This window comes from Vipera berus (assembly GCF_964194415.1).
Source record: "Vipera berus genome assembly, chromosome: 1".
In the NCBI taxonomy this organism is placed as follows: domain Eukaryota; kingdom Metazoa; phylum Chordata; class Lepidosauria; order Squamata; family Viperidae; genus Vipera; species Vipera berus.
Window position 1 is genome coordinate 70,391,855 of NC_138202.1, and position 24,417 is coordinate 70,416,271.

Sequence of the window (24,417 nt, forward strand, 5' to 3'; positions counted from 1 at the left end):
ATCCAGATCAAATATATACATTTTTAATATCTGAAATATTTACACGATGAAATCTTTATAGGATCCCATTAAGAACACATTTTCAGATGCAAGAGTTCAGTAACATGGGATCACAGTTATACTTTCTGAGTAAGTGATCTATATTTCTTCAGATAAAGAGATATCAGAAGAGTGATTTTTTTTTAAAAAAAAAAAAAGACAAGTTGTTGCTTCCTGGAAAGTGTTTGTCCTGCAATCAAGAAGCCTAGGGCATACAGTCTTTTTTACTTGTGAGATTTTTAAAAATGCAGTTTACAGTACATTATTTATACCACATCAGCATGTATAAAACCCATAGAATAAGACGGCAGGAAATGGTGCCCTCTACAAATCTGACAGACATTTTACAGTACAAAAAAGAATAAAGTCACAACTGACTTGATGGCTTACGTAACAGTTTTTCATCTTTGAATATGTTATGATCTAATATTGTAAATTGTTCTGCTCAAATTACACCCTTATACCATTGCTTTCCACAAATATTTCCACCTGGCCTATTTCCAGTTTCTTTTTAAATAATAAAAAATAAGATGTCAGGTTTCTATTAGAAGGGCTAAAAGTAAATATAACTGTGTGGTATTTGTCCTAATTAAAACAACGATGACAACAGCAAAACTAAATATGAGAGGTTCTGATATAGTTAAAATGAAAGTCCTGAGTTTATGCAAGTCCACCATTTGTTTTTTTACAGGACAGGCCATCTAAAAATATTACAAAGCCCAACAAGTGAACAAGTTCACATCCATGCAGGTGAAAACTGTCTTCCAGCAAAATGACTCCCATCCATTTTTGGAATTTTAAAGTTTATTCTATTTTAAAAATGGAGGGAAAGAGACTGGTGCATTTACATAAAGTTCAATTATTTCCATATGTAATAAGTGGAGATGTCTTCTAAAACATGGGTGTCTTTAATATTTACAAGAAGCAGTCTAGAAGATGAAGGTCAGAGACTGTATACAGCAGCTGTAGTTTATAAATCATACCTGTTACTTTATCTGGTGCGTTGAGAACCACCAATGTAGGATTTGGAGAATTACAATCAAGGAAGCAGAGAAATGGAACAAAGATAGCCTCAATGAAACAGAGGATGAAAAAAAATTCACATTTTCTACATTTAAAAAATACAGGTCTCACAAATGTCTCTGAGCACAGAGAAACTTCAAAGTTCTTCAGTGATGTGAAACAAAAATTGAAATGGAACCATAAAAAGAAGTCTTTATTTTACCAGACCAATCTTTTTGGCTTCTGTTTCATATATTAATAACCTCCACATTTTGACTATAAAAACTTCTGCTTCTTCATCTAGCACCTGTAGGAGAAATAGAAAATTTCCAATTTAGGGCATGATCATTGCTATTATTACTCTGGATTCATTTTGTAAAAACAGCAATTTTGTTTTCTGATAAAGTATTACAAGTTTACACTGGTAAATTCTTGCTTTTACTCACCATAGCAACATCATCCAGGATGCTTTGTGGTGAACTATGAGCCATAACCTGAAAGAGAGATACACAGAAATTGTCTTAGTATTTTAAACAGTTTGAAAAATGGAAGCACATGAGATTTGGAAATGATATCAATATAACAGAAAAACTCAAATCATCTTAAAACTATCAAGAGCAAGTCTCACTTCTGATTTCCAATAAAATGGTTTTCCAGGTGCACTCTAGTCTAGCAGATATGGCACTTATAAGTCTCCACACTTAATAGGACAGACAGACAAAATGCCAATTGTTAAATGTAATGTTAACTGGCATTTCAATGTTTATTAAGAAGGCATTATAGTATCTGGGACAGATGTTACAAGTGGACAGCATGTCACAAGCAATAAAGAGCCTTGGTGGAGCAGTGGGCTAATGCCTCCTTAAGTAACACCAGCTGCCTGCAATTAGTGCAGGTTCGCATCCCACCAGGCTCAAGGTTGACTCAGCCTTCCATCCTTCCGAGGTAGGTAAAATGAGGACCCAGATTGTTGGGGGCAATAAGCTGACTTTGTAATAATGCCGCTTGGGGGGGCGGGCGAAAGCCCTAATATAAGCAGGCATATACATAGAATGAAGGCTATTGCTAAGCACATTGATTTGTGCTTTAGATTGTAAGCCGCCCTGACTCTTCGGAGAAGGGCGGGATATAAATGGGAATAAAAAAAAATCTCAGTAGGAGCATACCATAGTTCTCAAAAAACATGATCAATACAAAAATGCTATACAGGTCCATCAACAGATTTCTGATCTAAAGCCACCAATTAAAACACCAAAAGATGACTGATTGATTTTCCCCAGCAAGTCTTCTATTAGTAAATTTTATAACAGTGAATAGTGGAGATGTGAAAAATGGAGCACCCAAACATTAAGTCAGCCATTACACAATGGTTCTTAAGTTTGTGAATCCATTTGAATTTTCAAAATTTCTGCATAAATATGACCTAAAATGTGATCAGTTATCTGAACAGGCCCTAAAATTAGAAAATCCAGTTAAATGAGTCAAGAACATTATCTGGTTTATTTATTGAAGAAATTGATTCAAAGCTATCAATCTGTGTGTGGCAAAACTATACAAATCTTTAGAATTATTAGGATGATCAATTCATTTAAAGTGGCACTTAAGAGTCAGATATTTCAATCAAAGGGATGATATCAGGTATAAATATAAAAGGCTCTGCCTTATTTGAAAAAGAGAATTCTGGATATTAGCTATAAAAGTCTGATTTTCACAACATAGGTATGTGGAAGTGGAAGTAAGCTGGAAAAGGTTGCAAAACTATTTCCAAAACATTTGGATTCCACCAGCCTACTCTCAGGCAGAAAATGGATGCAATTCTGAATCTTTGTTCACCAACCAGGAGCAAGGCATGTAATACTCAGAAAGATTTCAAAGAACCCCAACGTTACATCTAAAGAACTAAAGGCCTCTTTTGCATTGCTGAATGTCAGTGTTTATGAGACCACTATTGGGAAAACAGTGAACAACAATGGTGTGTATGGCAGGATTGCAAGAGAAAGCCACTAAAAGACCATGTGGATAAGCCAGAAAGGTATTAGAAGAATGTTCCATGGACAGGTGAGATAAAAATACAACCATTTGGCTTGAATGAAAAGTGTTCAGAACACAGTTAATGTTTTAGAATGACCAAGTCAAAGTCCTGACCATCATCCTATAGAAACTGTGTGTAAGGATCTGAAGTGGGCAGTTCATGCCAAAAAGCTGACCAATATCCCTGGATTGAAGAAGCTGTTCTGTTAAGTACAGGATAGATTAACAGTTATCAAAATATTTAGTTGCAGTTATTGCTGCCCAAAAGGGCACACCAATTACTGAAAGCAAAGATTCGTATAATTTTGCCACACATAAATATGTAGCTTTGGATCATTTTCCTCAATAAATAAATGAACATACTGCATTTTGACTCATTTATTTAACTAGCTTCTCTTTTAGGATTTATGTGAACAGGTCACAGTTTAGATTACATTATTTTAGAAATACTGAAAATTCAAATGGATCCACAAAGTTTTAAACACCATTATACATACTAGACGTATGCACAAAATAAAGATACTGCTTTGTTTCTAATCAGAACATGTTCTGCTGAACCATTTTGTATTGCTTCAGTTTTCAGGTAAAACAAAATCCAAACACGACGAATTGAATAAAAATTAGTGTACCTCTCTCTCTCACACTCACACACACACACACACACACACACACACACATTTCTCTTTTGAGAAGTTGCTACTGCAGCATAAAACACTAGATCACCAATCTCTGATCTTGCCAGAGCCTTTCTTTCCTCCTTTTACAAAGGTGCATGTTGGCCATATTCCAGAATATACTCTCCATTTACTTTAAAACAATAAAACGTAACAGACTTGGTGCATATGCCAAGCTGAAATCATACTCTAGAACAACCATTCAAAATCTGATGCCTTCCCAAATGTACTCTCGTCATCTCCAGTCTGTCTAGCCATATTTTCAGATTTGACCTCAAACATATCCAGAAGATTCCAAGTTGACAACTACTGCTACAAAGAAATATTTTTTTAGTGCACAGCTATTCTCAATAAAGATAAACCACCATGATGGAGCCAAAGATACTCCTGAATTTTACTTCCCAGATTGGAACAATCAGGTTCAGTGGATCTATAATTTAAATTCTTGCTATAATATTTATTATTTGTAAAAGGTAAAGGTTCCCCAGCACTTGCGTGCTAGTCGTTTCCGACTCTAGGGGCCGGTGCTCATCTCCGTTTCAAAGCTGAAGAGCCAGCGCTTGTCCAAGGACGTCTCCGTGGTCATGTGGCCGGCATGACTAGATGCCAAAGGGGCACGGAATGCTGTTACCTTCCCACCGTAGTGGTCCCTATTTTTCTACTTGCATTTTTATTACGTGCTTTCGAACTGCTAGGTTGGCAGAAGCTGGGACGAGTAACAGGCGCTCACTCTGTTATTATTAGTACTCTTGTGCATAACCTTAGTAGCATTTGATATCACTAGCAACTAATTTTACATATGCATTACAAACATACCTAAAACAACTAGGCTGAGCATTTACATGTTTGCATACTAATATTTTTCTATCTTTTTTTTATTTTGCACTGAACTTTTCAACTGCGGATGATATACTTACCTGTATTCACAGAACTCTGGTTTCCTTTTTCTTTTTTGCACTGAACTTTTCAACTGCTATCAAGATTCTACTTTTTGCAAACAATAAATGCAAACATGTAGGCTTTGAGTTGCAGAGTCCATTCCTTGCTCTCAATGCAGGAATCCAAATTAAAGTATCCTCAATAGAAAGACTATCCAGCATCTATTTGACCAACCTCTGTGGAGGGAAGCTCACAGTTCTTTTGGATAATTTGTTTTGTCAAGCTATTTTTACCATTCAATATGGTATTTGCATTATTTTAAGTATTATTACTGATAAATACTTGGAGATTTCATTCCAATATCAGCTTTCAGATGTACAGTGCAGCCAACATTGGAGAATACATTCTGAAACACACCCTGTGCTAGGCAAGCTGGCCACTGAAACGGGCTATCCTGGAAGCTGCGGAGGAGAGGCTGTAATCAGTACCAGTCTTGCCCTTCCCTCTGATTTATTTATTTATTTATTTGGTTTATATACCGCCCTATTCCCAAAGGACTCAGGGCGGTTTACAAGGCAAAATCTAAAAACAATCCAATATAAAACAATCCACTCCTGCCATCACCGTTGTTTTTGGTTTTGTCCCTTTCCTCTCTTCTGCCTGCAGAGCTCCATTTTGGACCATACCCAAAGTAGTTCAGGCAAAGACTGAGAACAGCCATTCTGCACAAAGAAGATTCATACACGGAAACACACAACTTTACGGTGTCTAGAAAAATAAGCTTACCTTTGAGCAAACAAAATCAACTAACGTAGCTTCTTCTTCACCAATATATTCTATTATTTTCTTATTAATCCATGGTCTAATTCGCCTTTCCATTAATGTCTACAATAAAGACAGGTGGTTTTTTTAAAATATATTTTTCTATACCCACTATGAGTTACTTTTATCCTTTGGAGAGTCACGCATACACTAACAGAACTTTTAAATGGAGTTAAGATCTTCAAATAGGAATGCAATCTTTAATTTAAACTTTAAATTAAAACGTTCTTTTTTTTCCCTGTCAAGGTGTCTGCCCTCTGGAATGGTCCCCCCCGAGATCTGAATGGCCCTCACTCTGAGAATGTTCAGGAAATCACTTAAAACCTGACTATTCTCCCAGGCTTTGGGAAAGGAGGAGGACGGAGTCCATGTTGGATGGATTTTTTTTTGTTTATATGTCTATCTTCAAGCCACTTCGTATTTTCCTTTTTTTTTACATTGTTCTACTTTTAAATGTCATTCAGTAAGCATATTATGTACCACTACAATAAAAAATGAGTCAGTGACTAACATAGAAACACCCCCCCACCCCAATATTTAACAGACTCACACAACTATATCAAGTCATCAGGAGTTATCCAAATGTTGACAGTGCTTCCCTGTTTGTATATGGTGAAACCCTGATTTACTTATCTTGGTGAAACAGATCAAGATCCTTAAGATTACATTGATTATAATTAATATCATTTCTAGATAACATCATGTGCACTAGGAAACATCACATAATGAAATGTCTGCAAAACAGCCAAGCCCAGAGAGCACCAAGGACCCCTCAATTTTATACCCTGCACCCTGGAAACGGAGGATGGCCCTCCCTTGGGGTGCTCAGGTATTTCCCTTGAGGTAGCCCCAATGAGACATGACAAACTGTCGCAATGAGCATTTTGAATATTATATTAATGGGGAGGGGGATGGTGGGCAAAATACTCACTGAATCCACAATAGACCAGTCAAGAGGATAAGCAAATAGCTCTGGTTTGGCTGTAGGAATTTTCTCAATTAAACTCTTAATGTGTTTGCGCTTCTCTTCAGTGTTTACGCTGCCTTTGGAGGAACTTTTGTCTTCATCGCCATAATCTAGAGGTACCAGTTTTCTTTTTCGGGGCATGTCATCGCTGTCTTCGTCTTCAAATTTATTGAAGACACTGTCAACAGTGAGTTTTTTTCTTTTCACAGCATTAGGCTGGTTGGGACTATTGCAGGCACCTGTAATAATATAAAAGAAAATATCTATCTTTCAGGTAATACAAATTCCTCTCAGGATTTTGTCAGAATCAAGGTAAAGATGGCGTAATTAACAGCGAAAAGGCATGAATATTTTTTTTTTACGAAGGAGAGGGGGAAGCAGGATTCACGAAGAAGCCAGTTATGGCAATACTTAAAGAGAAGCTTTATATTTTTCTGGTCCGTCCCCCCCCCATTTTTAGGAGGCTGCCAAGCTGCAAAAACAAAAATCTTACCCAATTTGAGGCTCAGTCCTATTTTAGGCCTGTATTCCTCTGGCTGCTGCTGATCAGGAGAGTTTTCGTGTGGGATGATGATGCCACAGGGAGATTCGTCCCCAGGAGTATTGGGAGTTGCGTTGCCACTTGCTGATGAAACAGACGGAGCTGAACTGATGGGTCGCAGTGTTGGTTTAAGGCAGGGCTTTTGCTCTGGCTCCTCCTCCTCCTCCTCGGGTTCTTCCCGCTTCTCCTCCTTTTCTTGCTTTTCTTCCTCCTCTTCCTCAGATTCTGGTTCCTGTTTGGTCTGTGGCTGCCGACGTCTTTCAGCTTCTTGTTCCATCTGTGGAAGGAATATCAATGGAAGAGAGTGATTAAAAAAGCAATAGGAAGACTGCCGAAAGGGCCTTTTCCTTTCCCAGTTATAGTGGAAAAGCTGATCTTTTAACATCAGAGCCATGTTTCTCTATTCTTTCTCGGTCTCCCTTATTGTGTTACACTTTAGTGCGGTTGAGTAGCCACTCTTGCTATTAACAAAAGGGTGAAAGCCAGTGTTCGTTGCCCCCCCCCAAGAAAATTATCTCAAACCAAGGCAGGTAATCAGTACAGTGGTGATTCAACTATGTGCTCCCACCACAGATGCAGAGAACACAGGCTATACTTGCAAGTCCTTTGCTAAGGCAACTTCTCCATCCAAAAGGACATCAAATTAATTCCTGCACTTTGAAAGACTAAAGCTAGAGATAATAACAAGGATTGGAATGATGTAAAGCCTCAATGTGTGAAATGAAACAGAAATCAAAGTTATGATAAGAAATCTCAATATTACACTATTACAATGTTGTTGTTTTTTGTTTTGTTTCTTATCTCTAAACCAGGGCTTTTCAACCGGTGGTACGCAAGCACCTGGCTGGTGGTACGCACAGGACAGGTTGAACAGCACTGTAAAAAAATGTAAAAAAAAAAAGTTAAAAAATTGTTTTTTACTAACCTGCTTTCAGCTGCATTCCGTTTCTCCATTCGCTTCTCAGCCTTCGCCGAGTGTTTGTGGGACAAAAAAAAAAGTTCCATTAGACTTTCTAATTTCTCGCAAGATCTCATGGGACTTTTTTTTCTTTTTTACCGATAGTCCCACAAACACGTGGCGAAGGCTGAGAAGGGAACGGAGAAACAGAATGCAGCTGAAAGGTTAGTAAAAAAATGCTTGGGGGAAGCGAGGGCATCTGGATGGGGGCTGCCACCTTACCCTGCATAGTGGCAGGAGGGTTAACGGCGGGTGCAGGGGGCCCAGGAGGAGCTGCATAAAGCAGGCGGAGGGGAGTCCACGTAGATTGTGGGCGCTGCTTAGGGCCGGAGGGCGATTGCACAGTAGTGGCGCTGCTTGGGGCCGGAGGGTGATCGCACGCGTGAACAGGACAGCCACACACGGCAGAGGCGCTGCTTGAGGCCGGAGGGGAGGACAGGCAGATTGCGGGCACTGGTGGCGGCACCGGTGCGGAGGGCGAACGCACAGATGAGCAGGTCAGATGCGCATGGCAGAGGCGCTGCTCGGGGCCGGAGGGTGAGCACCCTCTGCGCCGGCACCACCACCAGTGCCTGCAATCTGCCCGGCCTCCCCTCCGGCCCCAAGTAGTGCCTCTTCCGTGTGTGGCTGTCCTGTTTGCAAGGCCTTCTCTGGCCTACTGGATATCAGCAGCCCAGATTTGGTAGCTCCACTTAAGACCTGCTGAGGTGCTTTCTCTTTGCCAAGCAGGAAGTGTGACCCAGTGCCTGCCGCTGCGGCTTGCTGCTGTTACCTGTGTTTTTCAATTGACAACCCGTAGCTGCCCTCGAAAGTGGCTGGCTGAAACGGGCAATCTAAAAGCCTGATTGGCCGAGACATCTCCAAGCCGGGGACCTGGCTGTGGTGTCGCTCCTCCGTCCTCCTTCGCCCGCCCGGTCGCCTGACTGGGACCTAGCCCTTCCACCTGGTTGCAACGCGGAGGCTCCCGTGCAGTGGTGCTTCCAGCCGGCAGAGCCTGCTGTGGCGGCGGGCGGGCAGGTGAAGGAGGCGTGGCGTCCTCCTCTCCTCCCCGTGGTGTCCTTGTCTCGGCATAGATAAGGCTGAGTGAGCAGGCGGGAGGCAGCATCCTCCGGGCGCGCGCTGGGAGCCACGGGGAGGAGCAACTGGCCCTGGGCGGAGCTGCCCTGTTGCGGCGCACAAGGATCTGGAACAAGCTCAGCTTCCTTCTTCTCAGCTCCGGGAAACTGAAGCTCTCCATGCCTGATGTGGCTGTCACCTGGCCTGCCAGCTCCTCCTGGGGAAGGAAGCCATTCCACCCTGTCCCCGTGGTGTCTTCTCCCGCAGCCATGGGAAGTGGCCTGACTACGCTTGCCTTTGCTCGCCAGCTTTCCTCTTTCACTTGGGCTGTCTGATTGCAGCAGCCAGAGCAGCCCCTTAGCCCTAAGGACGCAACTCACTTGGGAACCGGGAGGGCGGGCAGGCTGGCAAGCGAAGGCGCCCCGCTCAAAAACCTTGAGTGGATCTCCCATTTGGTCTGCACAGGGAAAGCGGGACCAATTGGAGGAGAAGCTGCAGCCAGAGGCAGAGTCCGGTGGATTCTCTCCACTCTCTCCTCACTGCCCGCCCCCCAAGCCTTAGACTTAGCGAGGGAGGGAAGGAAGGAAGGAAGGAAAGAAGAAAGGTAGGGATATTTGCCCTTCAGAGTATAAACAGTAACATGCCTATTGAAAAGTTTGGTTTCCCTCCTGTCCACTCACAATAGTAATCCATGGATTCTTCCCCCCCCCCACACACACACAGGCACCCAGCAACCTGAGAGAAGGAGGAAGGGACAAAGGAGGAGGAAAGAAGGAAGGAAGGGACAATGGGAGAGAGGGAGGAAGGACACCCACCCCAGTCCCACCCCCCTCCACCAAAGACCCATGGATTCCCCCCACACAGGCACCCTGCAACCTGAGTGATGAGCTGACCCCCCTCCGGCCATTGACTTTGCTTGTCAAAAAGTTGCAAAAGGTGATCACGTGAACCTGGGACACTGTGACCGTCATAAGTCACTGTGACCGTCATAAGCATCCAAATGTAAATCACATGACCCTGGGGATGCTGCAACAGTCATAAGTGTGAAAAATGGTCATAAGTCACTTTTTTCAGTACCATCCTAACTTTGAACAGTCACTAAGCGAATTGTTGTAAGTCAAGGACTACCTGTACTTTATCATTCCACCACCCCTTTCCTTTTTTTTTGGGTCAAGTTTTTGACACCTTGCTGGGCGACTGGTGGAACTTGGACATTGCCTTATCCTAAAAGTGGTACAATGGGTGAAAAGGTTGAAAAGCCCTGCTCTAAACCACATATCTCCCCTGAGAGAAGGACACTGTAATATTACTATTACTGCATTACACAATATTCAATATGCACTGATGATATTACCTAGTTTGGGTAATGAAACATCCACAAGAAAACAACCAAGCTCAGAGAGGCCAAGGACCCCTCATCTCAACCCTGAGCTACAAATATTCTCTTCTATCGGGTTCAACATTAACAACAAATATCTTATTCAACATTGTAAAAGACAACTCTTAAGCACAGAGCTACACGTGAACTGCACAGACAACATCAAAGTCAGATTAACCACATAAATCACGACGACGATGGAAAAGTTCCATTCAGTCAGCAAAAGGAAAATCTGGTGCTGAGTAGAGGTGCTCATATCGTGAACTCCTCGAAAAATAGTAACTTACAACAATTAAATGAAAAGGCTAAGACTGCCCGCCTCCCCCCCCCCCCCGGGAAAGATACGCAGACTGGACAGAAATATATGGAGAATAGGTTCAGAAAGGTTTCAAAATTGCTGAGACAGGTAGTCCTCACTTAACAATCTTAACTGGCACTGGCAACTCTACTGCTAAGAAGTCGCTAAGTAGGAAAGGACATGGGTGGAAAGAGACTACTCGGTTTCACGCCTTCAGCTTGTTTGCCTCCTAACTGTCTGCAAAGATGCTCAGTCATCCAGGTCACAGTTGTCTCAAAGGTGCTTTTTCAAAAGGCAATTAGACTGTTTTTTTTCCCTTGAGGAAGAACAACAAAACATTTTGTTTCTCATCCGAAAGCTTCATCAGTTGTGACGGTGGGGGGGATGGCAGGATAGGTATCGACAGTTAAGACTGGATGGTGGGGGAACGGCAGGATAGGTTCTGACCGGATTGGGGGAAGGGGGATGCAAGTTTGCCTCCTAACGTTTCCCCTTTAGTGTTGTGATTCAGGGTCAGCCTGTGGGTTCGGCAGTTGGGTCGGACGACTCAGAGGAGGAGGAGTGGGGTGTTGAAGAGCTTGCTGATGATGGCCTTGAGGCTCCGCAGAGCCCTCAGCCAGGCCCCTCCCACCTGGTCACGACGGAGACCCAGCTGTGTGAGCCTGACAGCGTGGATGAAGATGACCCACAGCTGGCCCTGTTCAAGGACGCCCGACGCAGGAGGCAGTCAATCAGGACTAACAGGGGAAGGCAATGGGGCACCTCGGAAGGAGGCAGAGAGAGGCCACGCCCTGAACTGTATTTAAGGGGGAATGCGTGGGAGGGTTGGTTTGCTGAAGGCAACCGCTTGCATAGTTCCTGTTTCATAGCTCCTGTTTCATGGTTGGTGTCTTGTCTTACTCTGTTTTATGTTAATAAATTTGGCAGGCTTTATTCCAGCCTCTTGCCGTTTGTAAAGGGGTTGTCCCTGCTTTTGCTGCAGGGCCGGTAGCAGGCTGGTACAGAACATTTAGAACGCTCCAGAGCCTGCGTAGTCTCTTGTGCACATCAAAAGCAGGATGATCTTGCTGGCAGCCTGAGGGAGGGGGAGGGGAGAGAAAAATGAGCTATTTCTATAGACAGTCTCTCCTTTGTCTCACCCTTTCCTGTAGCCAGTGCAATCGCATTGCTATTGATGTGTACAAGAGCAAACAGCTTACTCTTTTGAAGTCCCTTCCCCTACAACCTCTCTGCTCTGCTGAGGGGGTGGGGAGGAGGGTGAACTTGAATGGTCTAATCTATAGACCACTTTGAAAACCAACATACCATTTTCTGCATCCTACCAAGCAGGAGGTATATATGTAGTGTAAAAAGGTAAAGGTTCCCCCGCACATGCGTGCTAGTCGTTTCCGACTCTAGGGGCCCGTGCTCATCTCCGTTTCCAAGCCAAAGAGCCTGAGGATGTCTGAGGATGTCTCCGTGGTCATGTGGCCGGCATGACTAGACGCCAAAGGCGCACGAAACGCTGTTACCTTCCCACCGTAGTGGTCCCTATTTTTCTACTTGCATTTTTTACGTGCTTTCCAACTGCTAGGTTGGCAGAAGCTGGGACGAGTAACAGGTGCTCACTCTGTTACGCGGCACTCGGGATTCGACCCGCCAAACTGCCGACCTTCTGATCGACAAGCTTAGCATCCTAACCCACTGAGCCACCGCGTCTTCTATATGTAGTGTACTGACATACTATTGTTTACAAATATATGGAATCCAATGTGTATTATTAATTCAAAAAAAATTTCTTACCCTTTGTAACTCTGCATCAGGATCTGGATGCCCTTCTGCAAGAAGACGTTGTCTAATTTCTTCTAATTCTTCCTTTTCTCTCTTTCGATCCCGTTCATCCGCTTCCATTTCCTTTTCCCTGTCTCGCAATCGCTTCTGCAGAGCACTTCCCCTGAAACATACAGCACATTCACTTTGATTTACAAATTCATGCAATCCCAAACACCTCCATTAATATTTGTCGAAAGATGAATGAATCGAACTCCTCTATTCAGAATCTGAATTAAGAGTGGTCTGTTTGATCAGCCCCAAAAGTCTACTTCTTCAAGCATTCTGTGCCCTGCTTTATATGGTTTATGGCAGTGTAGCAGTCAATTGTATTTTATTCCACATAATGTAGCCAAATGTTGGCTTAGTGCAAAATATGAATCTGATGACTGGCATACAGTGCTGAAGCTGAACATTTCCAAAGTTTGGGGGGGAGAGCAAATTTAACCATCTCTGATTTTGAAGGCAATATATAGCTGTGAAGACAACAATGCCAAATCTTTCATTATGAATTTTCATCTTTAATCTTTACAGGTAGTGCTCGAGTTATGAGGACAACTGGGATTGGAATTTGTGTTGCTGCCCAATGATCACTGGCCCTGCCATCCTCACCACCCTGTGCTCTTGCCTTTAGCTGACTTTCACTCTCTTCTTCCTGCTGAGGCTGAGGCAGAAGCCTTTCAAAAAGAGAAGGGACAAATGAATCCTCAGGAAGAAGACCTGGCATGGCCAGCTGCTGCCTAGCAGAGGGCTAGTCTGGGTGCGCCATAGCAGCAGTGACAGAAAGGTGACTGTGAAGGTTTACTGGGAGTGGCAAGGCCAGCTGGGTCAGTGATTGCAGGGCGGCAGGGTCAGCCAAAAAGACATAAATGCATTTCCATTTGTTCAATACTGCTGTAACTTCAAATGGTTGCTAAATGAATGGTCATTAACTTGAGGACTACAAGTAACAGTTGGGACTGGAATTTCCATCACAAAGCAAGGTGATTGGTTTTTGTTATTAACTGGACCCAATAGCCATTAGGCAACTTTCTGCCAGCTTCCCACATCAGCCAGCAGGAGGTTGCAAGTGTCCTGTGGCTTGTAAGCAGGCTGGCAGGCAGATACGTAGCTACTACTGGGTGACAGAAGACACGAGGAGGTGCATGAAGGATATCTGGCAAAGGTGCATTAGGGTGCACAAGGGTGGTGCAGTGAGGATTGGGGAGGGTACGGGAAACGTGTAAGGGTGGCAAGGCTCAGGTAGGATGCATAGGGGTGGTGCAGCAAAGCCCAGGGGAGGTGCACAAGGGAGGTGCAGTGAGACCCAGAGGTGTATGGGATGCCTGACGACAGTGTAGCAGGAGCTGGGGGAGCCTGTACAGTTGGGGAAAACTTACCTCAATAACTTGCAACCTTCCCTTTAGGCATCCCCTTGACTTTCTGGGAAGCCAGCAGGGAAGGTGGCAAATGGCAATCACATGACTGGGGTGTGCAACTGGTTTTATGTCTGAGCTAGTGGCCAAGTAACCATAACCCAATCACATGACCATAGGAGTGCTAGAATGTATAGAACTCCTAGGACTAATCAACCACGATTTATTCAGCTCCATCGTAACTTTGAAGAGTCTTTGAATGAATGATGATAAGTCAAGATCTACTTTTACCTGTAATTTTGAAGGAATTATTTCTTACAGGTAATCCTCGACTTATGGCCAGTTAAAATTACAATGAATTTAACAAACATCCTCAAAGTTACGATTGCCCCAGCCACTGTGGTCATATTAATATTAATGACCGCAGTGACTCACTTTATGATCATTGTAAAAACTCATAAAATCAAACTTTGTCACATGGTGCCTTAACTTACAACTGCAACAATTACAACTAAAATTCCAGCTTCAATTGATTACACTAAAATCGGTTAAGTTTATACTGACAGCAAATTAAATTATACTTTTTAAAAAGGTTGAACGGCAGCAAGAGAAACAAATACATTTAAAGTTTATGTTATAAATTTAAATATTAAATAATGTATCCATTTTCAGAAAGAACAGGAAAACCTACATTATTTCAGAAACAGTTCACTATTCGGTCCCTTGCTTTACCAATAAAAATTAATGAGGATAATAGTCCTCATTAACTTACCTATAATATTTGGGATCATCTCTGTCATCATCATAATCTTCTAGAAATTCTTTCAAACGTTTAGCTTCTTTTGCCTATGAGAAGTGAATACATTATTTCGTTAGTACCTGATTATTTCTAGTTATTGATGCATATACTATGAAATCACCTTTTGAGGGACAAATTCAAAGGCAGGAAAGGAGAGTTCATCATGGAGGAAAGGCTACTGAGTTGGAAAGTAGGGCATTGTGGAGATTTACACATTTGGATAATATCATTATGTATGTAATGATGTAAATTTAATGTATGGAAAAGTCCTTTGCATTAAATTCTGGTAGATCAAGGTTTCATCATACCATTGAGTTTTAGAACCCTGTTTTTAAAATCTGCCCATTTGGGGGGGAAAAGAATCTAAGAGATTATTGAATATAAAAGCAGGTACTTTACGCCATCTAAGTAATCTACATTTGCTGCTATACAAAATATCTAGGAGCACACCTATGTTTACTTCCATATTTCTTTAACCATCCAAATCTTAATCTTGAAAGATCAAGACAAAAATATTTCTATGGCTAGCTATATTTCCTGAAGAACTTTCACTTAAAAAAGAAGATAGGTAGATTTCTCCAAAATTATGGGAGAAACAAAACTGATTAATACAATAGCAATTGCAATCTGGGGACGCGGTGGCTCAGTGGGTTAGGACGCTGAGCCTGTCGATCAGAAGGTCGGCAGTCTGGCGGGTTGAATCCCGAGTGCCGCGTAACAGGGTGAGCGCCTGTTACTCGTCCCAGCTTCTGCCAATCTAGCAGTTCGAAAGCACGTAAAAATGCAAGTAGAAAAATAGGGACCACTACGGTGGGAAGGTAACAGCGTTCCGTGCGCCTTTGGCGTCTAGTCATGCCGGCCACATGACCACGGAGACGTCCTTGGACAAGCGCTGGCTCTTCGGCTTTGAAACGGAGATGAGCACCGGCCCCTAAAGTCGGAAACTACTAGCACGCATGTGCGGGGGAACCTTTAACCTTAACTTCTATTTCTCCATTTTGATTAAGTAAAGGCTTGTTCATTTTAATCCTTAATAATCATGTCTCCTTTCTGCCGTTTCCTTTTTTTCTCCTGTTTTGCCTAAAAATTAATCTACCTGTGCAGCTAAGAGGAGAGCTTTTAAATTTTAAAGTGCAATGCTAGGCATGCTTATTTAGAAAAAATCACAGAATTCAAATGTGACTTTCTTTCTATGAAGTATGCTTAGAATTCATTTGTATCCTGATACAAGAAATAATTTGTTACCAGATTTATAACATAAATTATTTTCATAGGTATAGGCCATCAGAAAAATTTAAGGCTTTCATCTTTAACACATTATTTAGAAATATAGATTATTTTAGATCCCTACCAAAAATAAAAAGAGGAGATATTATACATTTTTCTTAGAATAAAGTCAAAGATACAATACAGTAAGAAGAAGAACACCCTCTAAAGTTTTAAATTAACCATAAGGGACAGCAAGAACAAGAAAAATATGCAAGTGAAAGCTATCTAAGTCAGCACCCCACAAACTTTTGGGCACCATGAACCAGAGGGGGCGAGGTTTTGCGTGCTGCCTGCATGCTTGTTTGCGTAGCCCAGATGCTGGCATGCTGCAGACTGGTGCCGGTCCACGGACCGGGGATTGGAACCCCTGACCTAGGCAATATTTTCAATCTTAAACTGATCATATAAAAAAAACTTTTTTGGACTAATCAGATTACATGCAGTCACTGCAAAAGATGACAAAGGGATAAAGCTGCCTTCCTCAGCCTGGCATTCTTCATATGTGTAAGACAATAGCTGGATTATAACCAGCCACTGTAGGCAATGATTATCCTGGCTGCAGTTAATGGATATTCTTATACAGCATATCTAGAGAGCATTAAGTTAGGAAAGGATAGGTTAAAGCAATACTCAAGTGCAAACCAAAGTGATCCACATTCTTTTGTTCTCTAGAAAGTTGTTCCCTGGAAATTTAAGTGTACCAGGGAAGATTTGTTTGTTTCCTATGAAGCAATGGGAAATACTCTAGATCAGAGCTTTTCAACCAGTGGTACGGGTACCACCTGTGGTACATTGGCACCTGGCAGGTGGTACCTGACCATCCTAGAAAAGTGGTAACGGGGGAGGGGAATGAGCTGAATCAGTGGCAGCATTGCACAAGCCTGAGCGAGAGATGGCTGGAGCTGCAGGGCTCAGCGGAAGCGCCAGGATCAGTGCTTCTTCGGGGCTGTCAGGGCTCAGTGGAAGCGCCAGGATCAGCGCCAGGCTCCAGCTGGAGCTCGGCGCTGATCCTGGCACTTTTGCTGAGCCCAGAAGAAGCACCGATCAGCTGGAATTTTGCAGCATACCCAGGGTCTTGTGATTTACATTCGGATGCTTAGCAACTGATTCATATTTATGATGGTCACAGTGTCCCAGGGTCATGTGAAGAGACCAAAACCTGCTACAACCACCCAGCAGAGAGGGGGAAAATAAAAATCAAATCCCCACCCCCGCTGCCAATCCTCAACAGAAATGCTCACAACAATGAAAACCTCCGACAGGAGGAAGAACGCAGCCGGGCGGGCAGGTGTCTTGCTCGGCTGTGGCTTGGGGGGGGCACTTTTTTCAGTGCCATTGTAACTTCGAACAGTCACTAAGCGAACTGTTGTAAGTCAAGGACTACCTGTACTTCATCACTTTTTTTCCTTTTTTGGGGGGGGGGGGTCACCAAGTTTTTGACACCTTCCTAGGCAACTGGTGGTACTGGGATGTTGCCATATCCTAAAAGTGGTACAATAGGTGAAAAGGTTGAAAAGCCCTGCTCTAGATGTCCTAAAGCAGGGGTATCACACTCGCAACATCACGTGATGTCGCGACATATCACGACTTTTTTTTGCCATTGTCAGCAATGGGGTGGGCGTGGTTTCACTATGAGGCAGGCAGTTTGACAAGCCTGTCCTAAAGTATTAAGGGTCCTCAAATTACCCACAATTTTGAATAGACTGATGTTTGTGAGCCTTTTCCAAAGCTCATATCGTAAAGCCTAAATAAATATATGCACAAGCTTTCAATACCGTGTATACTTAAAAACTCCTAATTTATGATATTACTGCCTTAGACAAATAAAACATTCACTATAATATTTTCATACCCAGCAGAGAAATTTAATATCTAATAAGAACCATGGTAATGTAATAAATCCCTTACCATTTCCCGTCTTCTTTCTTCTTCCCTCTCAGCTTCTTTTTCATATTCTCTAGCTTTCTTCCGTTCTCTGATTTCCCAGTTTTTAAGACGCTGAAACACACAACTTTTCCATTATTTCTCCGTTCACCCAGGAATTGAATAGTTCCGTATTTCATTTTGGAAACAGCAAAATCAACCGTATTTAATTTAAATCAAATAATTGTATCAGCCTCAACTTTGTATTCCAGCAGAAAAAAAAGAACGTACAAATTATTAGAAGAACATTGATAGCATATGCAGGAAATACGCAAAAATTCATTCAAGGAAAATATTATTTAATGATATCTAATATATAGGTCTGAATGTAAATAATATCTAACATTTATGTTAGACCTCATTCATAAGTGGAGTTTCCCGTTGAAAAGGAACATTATCCTGGAAAACAGGTAACATGGGACACGGTATTATATTCTACCATCCCTCCTTCCATTTGAATTAGGAACTTTTCAGCAACTCCCGTAGATACCTCTTGATAAGCTGCTTCCTTTTCCCGTAGTTTCCTTTCTAGTTTCCGCCGTTCATAGGCATCTTCTTCATCTTCTTCTCTATCTCTTTTCTTGTCCTTTTCTCGTTCCCGTTCCCGTTCTCTTTCCCTCTCCCGCTCTCTCTCCCGTTCCCTCTCCCGTTCTCTTTCCCGTTCTCTCTCTCTGTCTCTGCTTTTCTCTCTGTAGAAACACAGCAACAAAGGAATGCTTGGGTCTGATTAAATCGTTTTACACAAAAAGCCCCCAAAGTAGCACTAAATGTCATATTTAACAATTTAGAGCGCCCTGTAACTAATAAGAAACTCAAACTTCTATTAAACCCATCTATACATACCACAGGATCACTCCGATTGTAGCAATTTCACCTTTTAGAGTTGGCATTTGCATGGAAATATTTAGGTCATTAGAGAGGTTCAAGTGTCAATTCACAGAAACAAAACTGTTGAGGGGAGACATACTAGCTGAACAGTTTTACATTCTCTCTTGATACAGGTTTGGAGGTTTCAGTCAATGAATATCCCAGTTAACGAGCACACTGAGCATTTGTCTCTGTGTGAGCTTAGGGATGACTGATATGGCCAAGCTAAAAGCCAATTAAGAGGAAGTTCCCAAATTGTATCCCCAATAAACTGTGAATTGGAAAGAAAACTGAATCAAAGGGGACACAGATGAGAGACATGTCAGACTATTAGGAACAGATCATCAGAAGAATTGGGCGAAAGAAGATTTAAGGAAGAAAAAGTTAAATTTAGGGGGAAATAGCTGTGAACTGTCAACATAAACAGATCATAGGAAGCAGTGCAGTTTGGAAAAGCTAAAGCTATAAGTCAATTTAGAATCTAAAGAAACTCTAGAGTGGAACTATGTGAACCCAACTCCCAGTGTGTAAACCATGCTTTATAACAAAGATCCAGAACCTAAAGCTGCAAGTGAAGCCTATAAGAGCTGCTACTGTAATTTTTAACATGACAGGAATAAATACATAACAGACAATAACTCAATTAGCTCTGTTTTAATTAAGTGTAAGATGTAACTTAACTAAATCAAATTAAGGTTTTGTACACCCGCACTATTTTTGGAATATAACTGCAGGATATCTTTGCAGGCCTAGTTCAGGTCTTGACCTGGGAAAAAGTTGTGCATACCTGATTGAGCTGGGAAGAACATCTAGTCCATATCTGAAACATAGATTTGTACATTTCTGGCTATTTTGATTCTGTCTTGCATATCCATTTTATGTTTAACTATATGTTATGGAAAGCTGGAAAACCTGGAAAGGGAGATACTAGCAGATCCTCAATTTCATGGGAAAGAAAAGTATAGAAGATGAGAAATTGCAACCCTATACCTCATGCAAAATCTCTCTTTTAAAGTGAATGTTTTCTACAGTAATTTCACCCCTTTAATTTGTATTCTTTTTGGTAACAAAATATAGATACTTATCTTTCTGAGTCTTAAATTCTGCCCCATTCCCGTGCTAGTACCCAGGGTAAAAAGAGTAAAATCATGATAAAGAATATTTATTTAAAAAGAGGGGATTTTTTTTCCCCTGTGTCAGGAACAGGGGAGGACATTTCCCTCCACAAAGTGGTAGGATTCCCCATCCACTCCCCTCTTTAAAGAAATCAGGGATTGACCAGCATCTCCATTATTTCTTTTCCATTTTTCCACAAAAAAGGTAGACGTTGGGCAAATAACCTCAGAACAATAGAAGTGAATAGAAATCTGCTGAAATTGCATTCCCACAGAAAAATCAACAGTTCTTCCTTGTATGGCTTTATCAATTAATTCTGTGATGATACCAAAGAGATAAGGTGTCAAAGTGGGGCTCAAGTTATAATACTTTAGACATCATCTGCTATTATTTATTTATTAAATTTGTTTTCCGCCCATTTCATCACGAGGTGACTCTGGGTAGCTTACAGTGTTAAAAACAATAAACGATGCCATTTACTGTATACATTTAGAATAGTTGCCTTTAAAAAAACATTACCAAGTTATTAAGTATTTATTGTATTGCAATATTTACCTAGACCTGCTCCGATCTTTATTCCGGTCTGAGCTTCTTTCACGGTCTCTGTCTCGATCTCTTTCCCTGTCTCGGTCTCTGTCTTTAGTGCGATCCCGATCTCTATCCCGTTCCCGCTCTTTCTCCTTCTCTCGTTCACGCTCCCTCTCCCTCTCTCTTTCACGTTCCCTTCTTTCTCTTTCGCGTTCCCGTTCCCTCTCTCTTTCGCGCCGTTCTTTTTCAATTTCTTGTCTTTCTTTCTCCTTTTTGCCTTTTTCCTCCTCCAATTTCTAGAAACCAAGAGGATTTTCCAAGTTAGTTTGTAACTAGATTCGGAAACCCCACCCCACAATACTAAAATCCGCTAACAAGAATATCAACATCACTGATAATTCAACATATAGTTTGCTTTCAATTCATAGCGATGAAAACAAAGTTTTGCATTCATAAGATAGATTTCGTGCAAGTTATTTACCTAGCAGGCCAGCAATCTCCAACCTTGAATAGAAAAGCAATGCTTGTCCCCTCCGTACTGATTACTACATGAATACATTGCCTATAATAGTTCAGAGAATGAAAAATACTTTGACCCTAAACAAGATTACATTTTTATGCAGCAAAATTCATCCAATTCACATAGACAATTTAGTGATATTAACAGAAGCTTAATAGCGGATTATGTCACATTTAGTCAAATTAAGTTTTATTCTCTCTAAACTTGGAGAATAAAGCAATTTCTAATTTTAGAGTGGAGAATATGACTGTATAGTTTCGAACATGTTTACAATCACAATACTTCTGTGTTGTTTTTTAAAAAAAATCACTGATTTGATTCTCATTCAAAGGGTCTGCAGGAAGGAAAAGGTTGGAAATCACAAAGAGATTATAAAAAGATTATATGTTACTGAATTTCTATAAAAGTACATTTCTTTATTGAAAAAGTCGCTACTACTACTACTAAAACTCCCATGAAGATAACAGAAAATTTTAATCTCATTAATAGACAAATCCATCCTTGGAAGCAATTGGTGTGTGTTAACTTACAGATGCTGTGCTAGGACATGGACCGCCAACACTGGATTAACCTTGCCTACAAGCTATATTTCTGGGAGGAAGAGCAAGTACATGGTTCACAAGTAAACCAAAAAACCCCCCCAACCCGTAAGCCAATAATCAGCCTGATGGATGCCAGAACTTTTAGGGGCATGATTCTTCCTTGTACAAGTGTTGTGCCTAGAGGGATGCCACAGAGAGCACCACAGTATCCCTTTTCACACTCATTCTCTCCTTGGTACACACATTTAATGTACAAGCTATTTTCAGAATGGAAGGCTTATATATGGCTCTCATATTTCCATCCAGTCTGCCCTCAACACTTGGTAAAGGAAATATTCAATTTGTACTCTCTGAACAACTGAAGAATATGGATGGGAAGATAAGAGGAATATATACATTTCCCATTTTGAGGAATGGCCTGCTCAATTCCTTGTGTGTGCCAAGGAAAGAGTAATTGAGCTTTTCTATTCTTTCCGGAGAGCCCTCTGTACAGGGACCCAGCACTGGTATAAGGAAGGATCAAACCCTATGTGTAACTGATGCACTTTAAATAACGGAAAGAGCAAATTCATTCCTTTTGGCATCAACTTTACCATCAGCAAAATACCATATAAATCAGGACAACAAAATGTGCATATATTTCTCTCTTTCAACAAATAATTTAAGACAATTTGAAAAACAATCTTACCTGTCAGATAGTGTTCTGGGGCACACCCATGGACCAGAGAACCCAAACAAGATCATAGTAATAAAACTAAGAAACAAGAGATCAATATATCTAACCATGATGCTAAATAGTACTAAACATAAAATGCTGGCAAAATGGTGTTAGATACATTGAACTCACAAATGAAAGGATATTTAAGAATGATAGAAAACAGCCATTATAAGGAGGGAAAAAGATGAAAGTGCACATGTGGGAACATTGCAAGTCTAATTTCTAAATGAAGTGCTCTCGTATAATTTCATCAATTAAGGCATATTTATATATGCTGTATCAAATTTCCAAAGTAGAACTTACCTCAAATTTTATATACTTTTTACAGAAAAGTTTAGATACTCGAATGGGCAATACTTACTTTATTTTTAGCTGTTCCAATATTTTAGATTATTTTAGTTGTTCCAATAAAATGCTATTGGTTATGCTGCTGGTTGCAATAAAAATCATCATCAAATTTTATCTGTACTTAAAAAGCTCTTAAGAAAAAGAGCAACTTTAAATGAAGGCCTTTAAGATGTCAGATAGTAAATCAACAGTTATTTCATACAAATTTGAATAGGCTGCTTCCATGTAAACAAAAAATAAGGGGGTAAAAATGAAATGGAGAAAGAATTAAGGATATGCTGAAGTAGTGAGCAAAGAGTATAGACAGAACAATAATAAAATCTTACCTGAAGTTCTCTTCAGACTCATCTGTGCTGTAAATGGACGCCCCCTGCAATGCTGACACCCTAACAGTCTGATTATTCTTTTGTAAACTCTAACCAAAAAACATGCAAAGGTTCACTGTGCTCGCTAGCCAGCCCCTTTTTAATCATCCCACCCAATATATAAAATGGCCACTTTATATTAGCATTAATTTCATGTATTTCAAAAAGTAAATTAAAATGTTTTCCAATAAGATAGATCACAGGCAATAAATATGCCCAATTGCTTCTGAAACAGGAAGCATATTTTGCTTTTGTTTTTTGAACCACATCATTTAATTGCATTTTAGTTACTTGTTGGGGCTTGGAAATCAGACCATATTTCACTATGACCAGTTTCACACATCTTCGGAATACTTATCCTCAGGTTCTCATTCCCAAATAATATTGGAATATTGTGCACTGCCAGCAACATATAACTATTTTTTACTTAAAAGTTAGAAATGCAAATAAGCGTGACCTGTAACCAGAATGTACATTACCATTTTGTACCTTAATACCATTCAAATGCTATTAGCAAACAGAATTCCCATGTCAGGAGTGAATGTATTTGCTGGCATGGAGTAATCCAGCTTTTATGCACAGTTATTATTCCAGGAAAGCTAAACATCAAGATATACACTGCATGCATAGCTTGCACTTCTCCACCCTTGCACCACCCTCCCCAACCAGAACACATTAATAAATTCACATTACAGAAACTTCTCTAGGTGGGAATCCTGAGGTAGAATTTGCTGTGCAAACACATTTCCAAGCCAGTTACCCCTTTGCATATTTTTCTGAGGGGGCATCCATACATAATAAAAAAAGCAGAAGCTCATACTTACATCCTATTCCATGTTACTTTCCAAGCTGTGTTTTTCATCTTGCATTAGTCACCATATGATCTCTATCATAATGGTGGGGGTCAATGAATAGATTAGCTTTATGGGAATTTACAGTTCTTCCATGCATCTATATTTTGGTAAAGTCTGATAAATAATACCTAGTTTATTTCACCCCCATTCTCAATTCAGCTAATAAATTTAATCTTAAATTTAAACTAAGCAATAGGGCTTAGTAATACAGTATGAATTATGTTTTACAATTACCTGAGTATTATGGGAATCAAAGTGTGTTTCAAAGGGCAGCCCAATTTAGTTATTTGGTCGTATGTGTTATTTTAGCCACTTTGGGTTAATTTTAAAACAAGCAGAGTAGAAGGGTATTTTTTTAAAAATGTATTTGTGTTAAAGAGAGAAGATTGCAATGCAATAATATGAAAATGTTAACTAAAATATCAGACCATTCAGTGAGAATTTTTAGATACATATTATTCCTGCTATAAAGATGAGCAAATTTTCTAAAGGGTGAAGGAATTGAAACTGGGTTTTATAATAACCTAATTTTGTGTAAGCTGCAAAAAGAAGTATATTACCTTGTGTGTATCTCTGAATTTACTAATCTCTCGGGATATCAGGTCCCTTTTATCTTCTTCCATTTCTATAGCATTTATATCCTCCTGTAAAGGAAAAAAGAGGTGGGGGACAGAACAAGAAATAAAATATTAAAATCCATGCACAAAGGAATGGGAGAACCAAAAGAAAAAACTGAAGGTTAGATGTTTTGTACCAGTC

The 24,417-nt window shown here is 40.8% G+C and overlaps 1 protein-coding gene across 1 annotated transcript in view; it reads right to left on the reverse strand.

Annotated features, from left to right (window-relative positions):
• Position 1: 1 nt before the first annotated feature.
• The window catches only part of RBM25 (RNA binding motif protein 25), a 38,052-nt gene continuing 13,636 nt past the window's right edge, over positions 2 to 24,417 (reverse strand). The window contains exons 9-20 of the mRNA XM_081315824.1: positions 24,219 to 24,302; positions 20,339 to 20,607; positions 19,455 to 19,487; positions 18,291 to 18,489; positions 17,786 to 17,875; positions 14,582 to 14,655; positions 12,428 to 12,578; positions 6,908 to 7,232; positions 6,379 to 6,653; positions 5,412 to 5,510; positions 1,488 to 1,535; positions 2 to 1,348 (exon numbers count right to left, since the gene is read on the reverse strand). Of these exons, the coding sequence (XP_081171950.1) occupies positions 1,256 to 1,348; positions 1,488 to 1,535; positions 5,412 to 5,510; positions 6,379 to 6,653; positions 6,908 to 7,232; positions 12,428 to 12,578; positions 14,582 to 14,655; positions 17,786 to 17,875; positions 18,291 to 18,489; positions 19,455 to 19,487; positions 20,339 to 20,607; positions 24,219 to 24,302 (1,740 nt within the window). The 3' untranslated portion in view covers positions 2 to 1,255. The remainder of the gene's footprint in view (positions 1,349 to 1,487; positions 1,536 to 5,411; positions 5,511 to 6,378; positions 6,654 to 6,907; positions 7,233 to 12,427; positions 12,579 to 14,581; positions 14,656 to 17,785; positions 17,876 to 18,290; positions 18,490 to 19,454; positions 19,488 to 20,338; positions 20,608 to 24,218; positions 24,303 to 24,417) is intronic.